Source organism: Brassica napus, chromosome C6, assembly GCF_020379485.1.
Source record: "Brassica napus cultivar Da-Ae chromosome C6, Da-Ae, whole genome shotgun sequence".
NCBI lineage: Eukaryota > Viridiplantae > Streptophyta > Magnoliopsida > Brassicales > Brassicaceae > Brassica > Brassica napus.
The window spans coordinates 43274302-43288495 of record NC_063449.1 but is presented as its reverse complement, the minus strand read 5'-3'; the positions used below and the strand labels follow the sequence as shown (position 1 = coordinate 43288495).

Sequence of the window (14194 nt, the reverse complement as noted above, 5' to 3'; positions counted from 1 at the left end):
CAACTATATGATATAATATGATATTAACTAAATCAAGGTGACTATTTATTATATATTATTTCCTTAAATAAAACCTACGGAATTACCTAATGTGATTATGATATAGTAATTAATGATTTTAAATAATGAAGATTTGCTAATAATTTGTATGCTTCCTATCATTTTTGTTTAATTCTTTACTATTAAAGTAAACTACACAATTACATTAATCATATTTTAAAAATTTAGATTTTTTTTGTATATGTTGTATTTTGAATTTTTCAAAACGAGTATAAATTACTAAAACTGTTAAAAGTCTCACATAAACTTTTGTGATCAATGTTTAAATTTTTTTCTATAATAAGATACAATGATAATATAAATAATTTTATTTTAATAGGTGTTTATGTTAATATATATAAATATACTTCATATCGTTTAAAATTAATTATATATCATATATAATAGATGAGATTGATTATTTTGATTAATTTATTCTAAAATGATTGCGAATAAACAAGAGCGGTCGTTTGATTTATATGTGCAAACCAATTTATTACAAAATAGTAACTGATTTCTTAGTTATTTCATATATAATTATTATTTTATTATTTCACAATATGCAGAAAAATATAAAATAAATATTTATTCTGTACAAGACGCAGATCTTAACCTAAGTATGCATCTCTTTAATAATTTTGAATCCTAAACATTTTCTAAATCTCAAGCCAAAATAAAAGATAGAAATGAGAATAAACTCAAAAGTCAATATTTATATCGAGCAATAACCAAAATGAGACAAAAAAGAGAAAAATATCGAAGATAAATAGGATTGGCACGTAAACGTAAACTTTTCATAACCATAATTAACTTTTAAATTGCTAAATCATGATATAAAACCGAGCTGACATAGTTTCTTTGTAACCAAATAGTAGGCATGAGATTCTTCGGCCTAAACGTTAAGTTTTTATGCGATAAATAATTTTTTGACCTAAAATATTTTGAAAAATAAGATGAGTTCATAAATTTATGTAGTTAACAAATATATTAATTCGATCAATAATATAATTTTTTTGAATTCGACCGGGGTAATTTCGTAATAGAAGACGAAGTACTCATTAGTAAACGACCAAAAGCCACGACATTAGAGTGACGTGGAGGAATCTGATTGGTTGTAGACCGTTAGGGTTTTTCGTCTGATCGAAACAAAGAGATTTGGAGCTTCGATGACGTCTCCGCCGAGAACATGCGATTAGAACGTTATGCTCCTCAGGCGGAGGATACTATCGCTCACGGCGTCGCTCAGGAGCTACAACCACAATACCCGCGACGCTCTCTCTCCACCTTCTTCTAGTAACTTCTCTTCCTACGCGAAACCTCCAATCGCCGCCGGAGACATCCTAATCCGCGAAGTGAAACACTGGTTCAAACGCGACGCGCCTCCGCAAAGCCACGACCTAATCAACCGCATCTGCGACATCCTCAAATCCCCCTCGAGCGACGGAGATGACCGCGCCTTCTACCACCACCTCACCTCCCTCCGCCTCCGCCTCACGGAGAAGTTCGTCCTCGACGTGCTCAACCACACGCGCTACGACCTCCACTCGTGCCTCAAATTCTTCGACTGGGCCGCTCACCAGCCCAGCTTCCACCACACGCGCGCCACGTTCCACGCCATCTTCAAGATCCTCCGCGGCGCCAACCACTTCCGCCTCATCGTCGAGTTCCTAGACGGGAGCGACGGCTTCGAAGGCTACCGCCACTCGCTCCGCCTCTGCGACGCGCTCGTGATCGGATACGCCGTCGCCGGGCGCACCGACGTGGCGCTCCAGCACTTCGGGCACATGAGGTTTCGAGGCTTGGATTTGGATACGTTTGGGTATCACGTGCTGCTGAACGCGCTTGTGGAGGAGAAGTGTTTCGATACCGTTGATGTGATCCACGATCAGATCTCCGCGCGTGGGTTTGTCTGCGCGGTCACGCATTCGATTTTGGTTAAGAAGTTGTGTAGGCAAGGGGAGCTTGATGAGGCCGAAGCGTATCTACGCGCCTTGCTCCCTGATGATCCTGATGGTTGTGGAGCTGGGCTAGGGATTCTGATTGATTCTCTATGCTCTCAAGAGAAGTTTCAGAAAGCTACTAAGTTGTTAGATGATATCAAAGTAGTTGGGACTGTTCCTATGGACCGTGCTTATAGCATTTGGATTAAGTCTCTTATAGGAGCTGGATTGTTGGATAATATCGAAGGTTTCTTGCAGCAGATTAGTCCTTTAGAAGGTTGTGAGATAGAGGTCGTTAGGTATAACTCTTTGATCTCTAAGCTTTTGAAAGAGAACAATCTTGGGAGTGTGTATGATATCTTGACGGAGATGATGGTGCGTGGTGTTTTGCCTAACAAGAAGACGATGAATGCTGCGTTGTGTTTCTTTTGCAAAGCCGGTTTAGTAGACGAAGCTCTTGAGTTGTACCGGTCGAGGTCTGAGATTGGATTCGCTCCTACCTCCATGTCTTACAGCTACCTGGTTCGCACGCTCTGTGCAGACAGGCGTGTGGAGCAAGCTTATGATGTCTTTAAAGGAGCGATGGACCGAGGGCATTTTCTTGGCGCGAAGACGTTTTGTATACTTGCAAACGCTTTGTGCTGGAACGGGAAGGCTGAGATGGCGAAGGAGCTTGTTATCGTTGCATCAGAACGCGACGCGTTGCCTAAGTTTCTAGGCGGTTGCAAGGTTATACCTGCTCTCTGCGATGCTGGGAAAGTGGACGACGCTATTTTGATTAACGAGCTGTTCAATAGAAGCGGTGTAGCCACCACTTTCGGAATGTTCATCAGCTTGATATACGGATCAATCAGGTTGATGAGGGGAGACAAAGCTGCTAAACTCATCGTCAGAATGCAGGAGAAGGGATACACCCCGACATATAGTCTCTATCGAAATGTCATTCGATGTGTTTGCGCGATGGAAAGCGGTGACAGAAGCTGTTTCACCACATTGCTTAATTATCAGTTGTCTCGTTGGGAACACAAAGTTGGAACCTACAATCTCTTCATCGAAGGAGCTGGGTTTGCAGGAAACCCGAAACTTGCGAGATTAGTGTATGATCTGATAGGTAGAAACGGTTTCACGCCGACGCTGGATTCGAACGTTCTCATGCTTCAGTGTTATCTCAAAAACGAAAGAATCGCTGACGCCCTCCACTTTTTCTATGAACTGAGGGAAAAAGGTGAGGTTAAAAGAAGACTATACCATGTAATGATCGTTGGCCTCTGTAGAGGGAATAGATTGGACGATGCTATGCATTTCTTGGAAGAGATGAAGGGAGAAGGGAGACATCCTAGTATCGAATGTTACGAAGTGCTCGTGCAGAAGCTATGCAACAGAGAAAGGTACGAGGAGGCGGTTGGGTTAGTCAATGAGTTCAGGAAAAGCGGGCGGCGCATTACATCTTTCATCGGTAATGTGCTTTTGTATAACGCAATAAAGAGCAAAGGGGTGTATGAAGCGTGGACGCGGATGAGAGACGTGGAAGAGAAGATCCCTGAGATGAAGGCTCTTGGTGAGTTGATAGGAGTGTTCTCAGGGAGAATCGAAATGGAAGGGGAACTGAAGCGGTTAGATGAAGTTATAGAGAAATGCTATCCTCTGGATATGTACACTTACAATATGCTGTTGAAAAGGGTTGTGATGAATCAGGCGGAAGATGCGTTTGAGTTGGTTGAGAGAATAGCTCGAAGAGGTTATAAGCCTAATGAACGGACTGAAAGGATCCTTGATCGGGCTCGGCGCATACTAGGTAATCTCAATTCTCGGGCAAACTTAGGGAGGAATGGTTGGGATAGTAGACAAGGGCTACTTGAATATTGAAGAGTATGTCGCGAGAGAGGTTAAGATTAGTTGAATTAAGGAATAAGGGAAAGGATTTCTCAGTTGAAATGGATTCAATTTTGGGTTTGCATTTTGGATCATTGACGGTGATCTTGGATCTTTTCGAAGGGTAGATGTTGTAACTTGCAGAGGCTTTCTCGTCTCTGGATTGCGAAAGATGTGTTCCGTTAGACAGAAGCTTTTGTTAGTGTCGTTTAAGACACCCACCAAACTGAACTGGGGTGGTTATTAGCATCACATCTTCATTACATACAAAATGTTTGTATTCTTTCTTAGAAACACAACTCAAGTCTTCAACATTTTTTTGTCATAATCTTTATTGTTTTTATCAAGGAAAATTTATGGTACTCGCCTTGGTTTCTAATAGTTGTGTTGGTATTTCCATTTTTAGAAATATTAAGTGAAAATTGTCTACCTATTTCATATTTGCTTAAGAAAAACTGATAAAAACACTAATACTAGTGTCTTTTCTCAACTCAAAATAGTTTAACAGCAACAGCATAGTCATAAAATTAATTATGGAAAATATTAGAGTAATTAAAAAACACATACAAATACGTTACAAGGAGAGTATGGATTACATGTATCCCAACGAATACATTTAAAAAAAAATGATAATGCAAGTACTGTGTACTACAGTTTAACGCCAATTGTACTACATAAAAGACACACGTACATACACATAAACCAGACAGGCAAAACTACTTTAGAAAGAACCGAGACTTTTGACTATATGACCACCTCTGCAACCTTGGGAAGAAGATGAATCTGGTAAGAAAAATCTCTGATTATGTCGCAAGGTTCTTTTTCTATTGTACTGCAGAGCCGATGACATTATACTACGTACTTCTTTTCTCCTCTCCGGCCAACTTGCTGTGACCTGTGATTCCAAGAGTTCGTCCTTTTTTTTATCCATTATCTTCAATCATTTTTCGAGTTTACAATTTTTTGTTCATAGACTATACCTATCCAGTTTTTAATTTTAAATATAATAGTTTGTGGGGGCTTCATTGCATAGTTATTTATTCTCACAGCTACTGCTTTTGGGGTTGACTTGGGCTCATTCCTCTCCCCTGTATATATATCTTTATTATCAATGTATACACACACCTACATATTTATATAATCCTCATTAATGATCATCTTGTTATCTTAATTAGGGTTTAGAGATTAATATAAGTTTGTTTCCTGCAATTATGAGTTTAAATCAAGACGACCTCTTGTAATAGAAGAAGAGAACGAAGCCTCTTTTATTGTTTGCGTATTTGTGTTTTTATCTTGCCGTTGGTACGTATGTCCGACCATCAGATTTTAGAACCCAGTTTACTCGACGATCTCTTCCATATCCCTGCAGAAACAATCGTTGAGGAGTTCCGAGAGAAGGACGACACTTTTCGAGCTCAGTCAGAAAGCAAAGGGAAGGAAGTAGTAATAGTGTTGCATGATGAAAATGTTCATGGCTCATCAAGTGGTGCCGCAAAGAAACAAGAACGTAACGCCAATGAGCGTCTAAGGAGGATGAGACTTCATGCCTCCTACCTCACTCTCGGCACTCTTCTTCCTGATCAATCCTCTTCCTCCAAGGTTTGATAATCTCCCTTTCATCTTGAATATATAGAGATAGAGTGCACACAAAAAGAAAAAATATATATAGAGCTAGATAGCTGATTCCAAGTAAAATTGGCCATTGTCCTCTATTTTTTTTTGAATTAATATATATGAGTGTAAACACTAAACTGTAAGTAAAAAAAATCATTAAAATCCTTACTAAATTGTTTATGACCCCCAAAATCTCATGATCGGTCTTGTATATACATACATCAATCATATTGACTATGATTAGGACAATCTGTTGATTGTTGAACTAGTTTTCTTGTTTTTATAGAAGAAATGGTGTGCACCGTCTATAATGGATAGGGTGGTCACTTACATTCCTAAGCTACTTAATGAAGTTGAAGAGCTAACTATCAGAAAGAAAAAGCTTGCAGAAGCTATCGAGAGCGAGAAGTCCCAGAGATTGGAGCGGCAAGATCCTCAAACTCGAGCGATCTCGGTTCTTGAACTGGGGGAATCAGGTGATGAGGTTGTTGTACAGATAAGCATGAAAAAGGAAAAAGAAGACGAGTTCTCGAACTTGCTTAACGTAATGGAGATGCAAGGTTCAAGTATTTTAAGTGCTTCTACATCTCTAGTGTGCCGACATCAAAGGGTGGTTTGCTACAACTTACATGTTAAGGTACTTGTTTGGTCTTATATATACTTCAGTTCTCTTTCTTTTCAAGTTCTTTTGAATAATATTAATATCCAGCCAGCGTGCTAGTAAATAGGCACATGATCATGTTTGGTAGATAAGTTTTAGACATGAATATGAACAAAGAATGTTACTTACTTCTTCTTCTCCCTAGAATACATGATTAACTAGGGTTCATCTTTGGAGAACATAGTTTCTAAGTTAAATGAGTTTTCAAGGTGATTCATTCGGTTCAAGAGAGGCTACTTGGATCTTGATTACCTGTATTTGAGTCTGGTATTGTGTATAAAAGAGGGAGATGATTTACATATAGTTGCATGTGTTATCAACAGCTGATTCATGATCTCTGGACCGAGAACACTAAACTTAATTCATAAATAGTTGTTAACAATTATATAGTATGGCGCTAATGAGACTGGCATTGTTTATGGAGAACTAATAATGATTGATAAATGTATATACGGAAAAATTGTAGATGGATGAGAAGCCATGTGAAGGTGATGACTACATCACAGTGTTGAAGAACAACATCACTTCTTCCCTCTCTTGACAACACAAAATGCAAATGAAATTAAGTGAGATGAAGGATATGGAATAGCTTTGATGACGCATTTTGCAATTGGCATTCCTCTACTTGGTTGTATCATGTTTAATCTGGTGTTTGAAATCTCACAATCATATTTTGTAGAAGATTTTTTTTTTTGTTACATCTATATATACTAGAAATCACTTATGCTAATTTGGTAATTTAACTCAACAAGTGAGAATGTCGAACTAAGTTCGTTAGTGTTTTTGTGACATTTTGATAAACTCTAAAGAAAAATGTTTGAACTTAGTTAAGCGGCCTAATAAAACCTAGCTAGTACAATCTTCTAGTTCAAAGGTGAAATCCGCTACTTGGATCATGACCTTAAACCTTTAGGATAAAATATGATCAATAAAGTTGACACTGAACTAGTGAAAATAGGAGCTCGTATAAGACATGGAAGAGGAGTAAAAGGGATCTGAGGAAGAGAGGTTCGAGTGTACTAACTCCAACGTAGGTTCGACTCGGTAGGTTGTGTTTGTGACTCTGGTTAGTGTAAGATTCATGTTTTACTTTTGATAGTTGTGTTAAGAATCATTCGCAAATGGAATTTTGTTATAGTCGTATAGGAGGTAGAGGTTGATCATCTCCAATTGGAAACTCTTGAGCTTGTGTAATCATCTAATCACATTGAAATCCTTTCATAGTGCTAACAACAATTCGATGTTATTTTATGATCAAAATCCACACCAAATTGAAGACAAAGTTTGCCTTATTAGCCATTAGTTATAGTCGTATAGGAGGTAGAGGTTGATCATCTCCAATTGGAAACTCTTGAGCTTGTGTAATCATCTAATCACATTGAAATCCTTTCATAGTGCTAACAACAATTCGATGTTGTTTTATGATCAAAATCCACACCAAATTGAAGACAAAGTTTGCCTTATTAGCCATGAAACTACTCTTATTAGGAAATGCCGTTAAGTTTAACAACTTTGCCTTCAAAACATTACATCAATATTACGCTTGATCAACAAAGTTTATTTACAGTGTTTGAAGAATGTATAGATTTGATCATATAGGGATATTTTTTTTCAAATTGTAGAACAGTGATCATAAAGATTGTTGGAAAGTCGCGATGATCGAGAAGGGGCCCAACAACAAAAGTGAGCCAAAATACGAAATAAAAACTGAAACTCCCACATTGGTTAAATTCAATTGTCAGTTTGTGGTAGTAGTTCTTAGGTGTATTTTGATCATACGAGACAACTTGGGTTATTCTATTTCATCAATTGACCTTTTGAATTTAATTAAACCAATGTCTTTGATGTTTTTTGTAGGAACCTTCTTTAAGTTAGAGCATGCCTCCCACACTACACGAATACACTTGAAAACTTTTGTTTGATGATACTGAGTAGAGGGTTAAACTTTATGATTTCACAATATTTGTGCAGTTGATGTTGCTTGAAAATAATAACTATATTAAATATATTAAAACTCTATTTAACTTTTTATAAATCGACAACAATATTCTAAACCTATTTAAAGTTCTTATAATTAATCTTTATTTAGACTAAAATATTTATTATTTCAAATGATACTAGTATGTTCTGATCATAATTGTTGAATATACAACTTACATTCATCACCTTGGGATATACCGATTCCTTAAACATATTTAAAATATAATGACATTCAATAGCAAGAAATAAAATCCATAAAAAAGTAACCAAAAGTAGTTACCTAAATCAGAATAAAGATCGAAAATTCCATATCCATATTCAAATTGAATTGAACTTGAAATTTTATCAGGTTCCTAACATTGTTATTTTAACCAAATCAGAACCCAAAATAACAAAATCCAAACAAAATCCAAATTCATAAGAGCAGGTCCATTGGGGTTGTACTGAGGGGTTCTAAACGAAAAAAGGGGAAAAAATAAATGAAAAATGAAATAAAGAGACATAACAGGTCCTATATATGGAGGTTGAAGAATCAGTAAAAACCCCATACCTGGCAGATGCATATTGGCTTGAGAAAAGGTGACCTCTTCTCTTCTCTTCTCTTTCGTATTCGATCTGTTTCCTCTCTTCTTTGATTCTCTCCGCGCTCGCATCTTCCTCATAGAGCAATCAGATAACCCCAAACCCCACTCAACGAATCTCCATCTCTCTCCGCGCTCGCATCTCCTTTTCCTCTGCACATATAAATCCAAAATGAGTATTATAATAAACATCGATTCCTCAAGTATTGTCAGAGAAGAAGAGGAACTGGTAACAGTAATCGATCGGGTATGGCGAGTACGAGCGGATGAAGAGGCGGCGAGGATGGGAGGCCGCCGCAGATGATGATGATTGATGATCGGAGGATAACGCGAGCTGGGACGATGATGATGATTGATCGTAACGAAGACGAGAATATCATCGATAGCGAGCTTGTGCCTTCTTCTCTCGCAGCGATTGCTCCCATTCTTCGTGTAGCTAATGACATTGAAGCAGATAATCCAAGAGTTGCTTACCTCTGTATAATTTTTTTCTGACTCCTATAGCTCTTTTTTTACTGTGCAAGTGTTGTAGATAGAGTTTGAGAAGTTTTTTCATCTTGCTATAGGTCGCTTCCATGCCTTTGAGAGAGCTCATACAATGGATCCAACATCAAGTGGACGAGGAGTCCGTCCATTTAAAACCTATCTATTGCACAAATTACAAGAGGTATATATCACTTGATTGATTGGCATTATTTTCTCTTGAATGAATTCGAGTATTATACAAGTAAAATTATTCTTGTTTAGTTGTGATGTATGACCGTTTTTTTTTAATCTTGAGATTGTAGTTCTTGAATATTTGTTATTGTTGTTGTAGGAGGAACCGACGAGTGATCCCAATGAAATTCAGACGTACTATCAGAATTTCTATGAGGATAATATAGAAAACTGAGAAGGGAAAAAGACACCATGAGTATCTTCTCCTTCTCTTAATGGTAGTTGCTTAGGAGGAATTTTAAAGCTTGATGGCTAATGCTTTTTGTTTCAGTCTCGTGTTGTTGTCTACATTGTTTCTTTTAAAGGTTAATGCTTTTCGTTTCAGTCTTTGTTGTTGTTTTCCTCCCTGTTGGTGTAGTAATAAAGCTTGATGTTATGTGTATCTCGTGTTGTCTTGGTATGTGATGGTCTGATGTATCTTTATTATCTTTGTTTGTATTGCAGGTGGAAGACACAGGACAGAAGAAGACAGTTAGGGTGGAAGACATAGGACAGTAGACAGTAACCATGTGATAGAAAAAGACAATATGTTCCATGTAAAAAGTTGTTGTGTTTTGTATCTAGTGAAGTAACAACTTGTGTGATATGTTTCACGTTTATTTTTGAAGTTGTACCGAACCAAATACAACTTGTCTTTATAAGACTTCTTTCTTCTCACATTTTGATTCAAACCATTTGTTCCCGTATCTCACATGTTGCTTCTTTCTTTAAGACTTTGTTTTCTCACATTTCTTCACATTGTTTTCTCTACTTGTTATTATCTCTCCACTTGTTTCTTATCTTTATTGTTTCTTCACTTATCTCTTTAAGAAACAATTTGTTCTTCACATCTTTTTAAAATGGCATCTTCTTCTTCTAATAATTTGGACCATATTGGAACACCCAATTTCGACTAATCGGTTTTTTTCTCGTTTACGATTAGTATTTGTATTTCTTTTTTTAATATGTTTTTATGTCATTTTTATAACAAAATTATGTTTCTTTTAATTTTAAATAATTCTACTTCAAAAAAAAATTAATTAATTAAGAACCCCTATGGGTTCTCCCATTGGAGGAGGAAAAAAATAATTCCTCTAACCAAGGTTCTTAAGGAGACAAATCACCTTTTTTACTCTTAACTAAATCAAAAGAACCTCTTAGGGGTTCTCATTGATGGAGATGGTCTAAATAACCAAATTATTGTTTCTGGAGAACTAATAACGATTGAGAAATGAATGGAAAAAATGTTTGATGGATGAGAAGCCATGTGAAGGTGATGACTACATCACAGTGTTGACGAACATCATCATTTCTTCCTCTCTTGAAAAAACAAAATGCAAATGAAATTAAGTGAGATGAAGAACATGAATAGCTTTGATGACGATATTGCAAGTGGCATTCCTCTTCTTGGTTGTATCATGTTTAATCTGGTGTTTGAAATCTCACAATCATATTTTATAGAATATGTTTTTCTTATATCCATATATAATACTAGATATCACTTATGCTAATTTGGTGATTTAACTCAAAAAGTTGTGAGAATGTCGAACTAAGTTCGTTAGTGTTTTTGTGACATTATGATAACTCTAAAGAAAAATTTTGAACTCCGTTAAGCGGCTTAATAAAACCTAGCTAGTACAATCTTCTAGTTCAAAGGTGAAACCCGCTACTTTTAAGGATCATGACCTTAAACCTTTAGGATAAAATATGATCAATAAAGTTGACACTGAACTAGTGAAAATATGAGCTTGTATAAGACGTGGAAGATATTATGGAAGTGGAGTAGAGGAAAGGGATGTGAGGAATATAGTGTACTTACTCCAACGTAGCAGTCCAAAAGACTCGGTTGGTTGTGTTAGTGCCTCTCTGATTAATATAAGATTTTACTTTTGATGTGTGTTTAAGAATCCCTGGCACATGAATTTAGTTATAGCCGTATAGGAGGTAGAGGTTGATCATCCCCAATCGGAAACTCGTGATCTTGTGTAATTTTCTTATCACAATCCAATCCTTTTCATAGTGCTAACTTCTAACAACACTTGGATTCTATTTTATGATCGAACTACACACTAAATTGAAGACAAAGTTTGACTAATTAGCCATGAAACTACTGTTTACCGTTAAGTTTTAACAACTTTGCCTTCAAAACGTTACATCAATATTACGCTTGATCAACAAAGTTTATTTACAGTGTTTTGAAGAATGTATAGATTTGATCATATAGGGATATATTTTTTCAAATCGTAGAACACTGATCATAAAAATTGTTGGAAAGTTGTGATGATAGAGAAGAGCTCCAAAAATATTAAAAGTGGGCCAAAATACGAAATAAAAACTGAAACTCCCACATTGGTTATCATCAAAAAATTAATTTAGTATATAAATGTGTAAATCAATATATATTAAATTGTCAATTGGTGGTAGTAGTTCTTAGGTGTAATAGTGGATTTCGATCATAGGAGACTATTTGGGTTATTTTACTTTCATCAATTGACCTTTTGAATTTAATTTAACATTTTTATAATTTTTCATATTACATGCCGTTATCAGGAAATACCGTTAAGTCTCCTAATAACAGAGACGCCCCCTTGAATCCATAACATCCCATCTCAGAGCATCTCCAACCCCTATCTATTTTCACCTCTATATGCTATAATAGAAGTAAAAGTGCTTCATCTCATCTCTATTTCCACCTTTAAAATAGAGATTGCTATTTTTTCCTCTATAAATAGAGGAAAAAATAGCATTCCTCTATTATAGAATCATATTTTTTTTTTCAAAATAGTCTTTTAACTTTCAAATTTTTATAGTTGTAACCAAAATAATTATTTTATAGAGAAATACAGTTTTTGTAGGAGTATAATAACATTTTTTATTTACATAATAGTCTTTTAACAAAACTTTAGTTTAAAAAAATTCATAAGTTTATGAAAATATTTTAAAAGTTAAAAATAAATAGGGTTAGTTATCAACTTTTATAAACAAAATGTATCTTTTGTAAAATTAAAATAGAATCTTTTGAAAATATTCCTTTCTAGAGGCAAAAATAGAGAAATACATCGGAGAGAAACTAATCTCTATTTTAGAGATCTCTATTTTAGAGGTAAAATAGGGAAATACTTTAGAGATGGTCTCAGCACTCACCACCATCCCAGAGAACAACTGCTTCCTCAGAGCAGCCACCTGCATCGCCTCCACCACCACGTGTCATCAATATCTTCCAGACTTTTATAAGCTTCCCCTACTTACTAACAGCATCAGCCTGTGTCATCATAACCCTCTTCGCTTACTATTTCTTCAAACCAAAATATATATACCTCATAGACTTCTCATGTTACCAATTTCATCGAACACCTCAAAATCATCCTAAAGAGCTTCAGCTTGAAGCAGTGGAGAAGCATCTGAAGCTGGAGAACGAAGATGGAGAAGCATCGAGGTCGACGCTGTATCGGTATGGGAACACGTCTTCTTCTTCGGTGTGGTATGAGCTGCAGTACCTTGAGGCGTAAGGTAGGATGAGATAGAGTATGGCAGATTGGGTTTGGAAGTGGGTTTAATTCGAAAGAAAGGAATGCTTGGTCTGATCGAATCCATTTGTATCCTGTCCAGTGCCGGTCCGAGTCTGTATGGCGCCTAAAGCGAAATGCAAAATATTGCCCCATAATAATTATAATAAAGTAAATTCTTAAAAGACCTAAAATCACAGTTTTTTTTACACAAACCCGAAATCATAATTTAAGTAAATTTTATGCTACTTCAAAGTTTCTAAATAATTTATAAAATTTACATAAAAATAGAGAAGACAAAATAGAAAACATGCGAAAGAGAGTCAAAATTGTAGAGAGTAATCACAGAGGATAATCTAATGGCGTAGCAAAATTTGGCTAAGAAAACTGGTAAAAATGCATTCTGAAAAAAATGAATTGTCAAGTTGTCAGTGTCCTAATAACAAAAGAGAATTAGATTTTTATTTAAAATTTTATTTTGTAGTTTTTATGTTTTGATACTTATTATGTTTGATAAAAGGAAATTAGTTGTTAGAAAAGTAAATCAAAATTGATCGTGGGGAATCTATCAGATCTTAGATACAAAATCTTATACTTTTTTTGAAGGAAAAAAATGAATCTAAAAGGTGTGGTTTGAACACAACACATGTGGAACAAATATGCAAGCTAACGACAACCATACTAAAAACACTTGTTCTGTCTTGGCGCCCCAAATATTTAATAGATCTTGGCGCCTCAAGCCACTGCCTCATGTGCTTTAGCACAGGGCCGGCACTGATCCTGTCTGTAGAGATGGTTGTACAGCTACTCTTGAGCTCACTCATGTATTGTAGGAAAAATATTCTGGTTTTCAGTTTCTTTTGGATCATTGTTATTTTGCATTCTGAAAGAGGATTTAGCAATGTTTAAGAAATCGCTAAGTGTGGTTAAATGCTTTATAGAGGATTACTGTTTAAGCGGACAGATAGACCGATTTTTTGTCCAGCTCGCTCACCATATGTTCAATCAAACTCTGCAGCTTTCTGCATGTTCCCAAAAAAAAGCTTCTGATGAAAAAGAGTTCATGAAAACCTCGATCTCCAAAATAAAATATATGATTAAAATATTTACAATAGTTCATTAACAACTTACATGCATCGAATAATGTATATAATATTTAAAACTAAAAATTAAGTTTAAAAAAATAATATAAATACATTTTAAACAAAATATATTCATTTATAAATATAAACAAATAAACAGGCAAGAAGTAACTATATTAAAGGGTATAATTTTATAAACAAGCATAAATAGTAAAAAAATCAA

The 14194-nt window shown here is 35.7% G+C and overlaps 2 protein-coding genes and 1 pseudogene across 6 annotated transcripts; all 3 read left to right on the top strand.

Moving 5' to 3' along the window:
- Positions 1 to 1172: 1172 nt before the first annotated feature.
- On the top strand, positions 1173 to 4227 carry LOC106406406 (pentatricopeptide repeat-containing protein At1g71210, mitochondrial). Its single transcript, XM_048761342.1, has one exon. It carries the CDS (start codon positions 1242 to 1244, stop codon positions 3843 to 3845), a length of 2604 nt encoding a protein of 867 aa, XP_048617299.1. The 5' UTR covers positions 1173 to 1241; the 3' UTR covers positions 3846 to 4227.
- Positions 4228 to 4630: 403 nt separating this feature from the next.
- LOC106404530 lies at positions 4631 to 6950 on the top strand (annotated as a pseudogene).
- A 1600-nt stretch (positions 6951 to 8550) lies between these two features.
- On the top strand, positions 8551 to 10063 carry LOC106381846 (callose synthase 7-like). Of its 5 annotated transcripts, XM_048761340.1 has the most exons (5): positions 8678 to 9165; positions 9254 to 9354; positions 9505 to 9548; positions 9655 to 9709; positions 9849 to 10063. In XM_048761340.1, the coding sequence occupies exons 1-5, from the start codon at positions 8988 to 8990 to the stop codon at positions 9900 to 9902; spliced, it is 432 nt and encodes a 143-aa protein (XP_048617297.1). In that variant the 5' UTR covers positions 8678 to 8987; the 3' UTR covers positions 9903 to 10063. The 5 variants fall into 5 exon arrangements, 3 of the variants coding, with proteins under 3 accessions (XP_048617298.1, XP_048617297.1, XP_048617296.1); XM_048761341.1 differs by lacking the exon at positions 9655 to 9709 and having other exon boundaries at positions 8658 to 9165; positions 9505 to 9622; XM_048761339.1 differs by lacking the exon at positions 9849 to 10063 and having other exon boundaries at positions 9655 to 9786.
- Positions 10064 to 14194: the final 4131 nt, after the last annotated feature.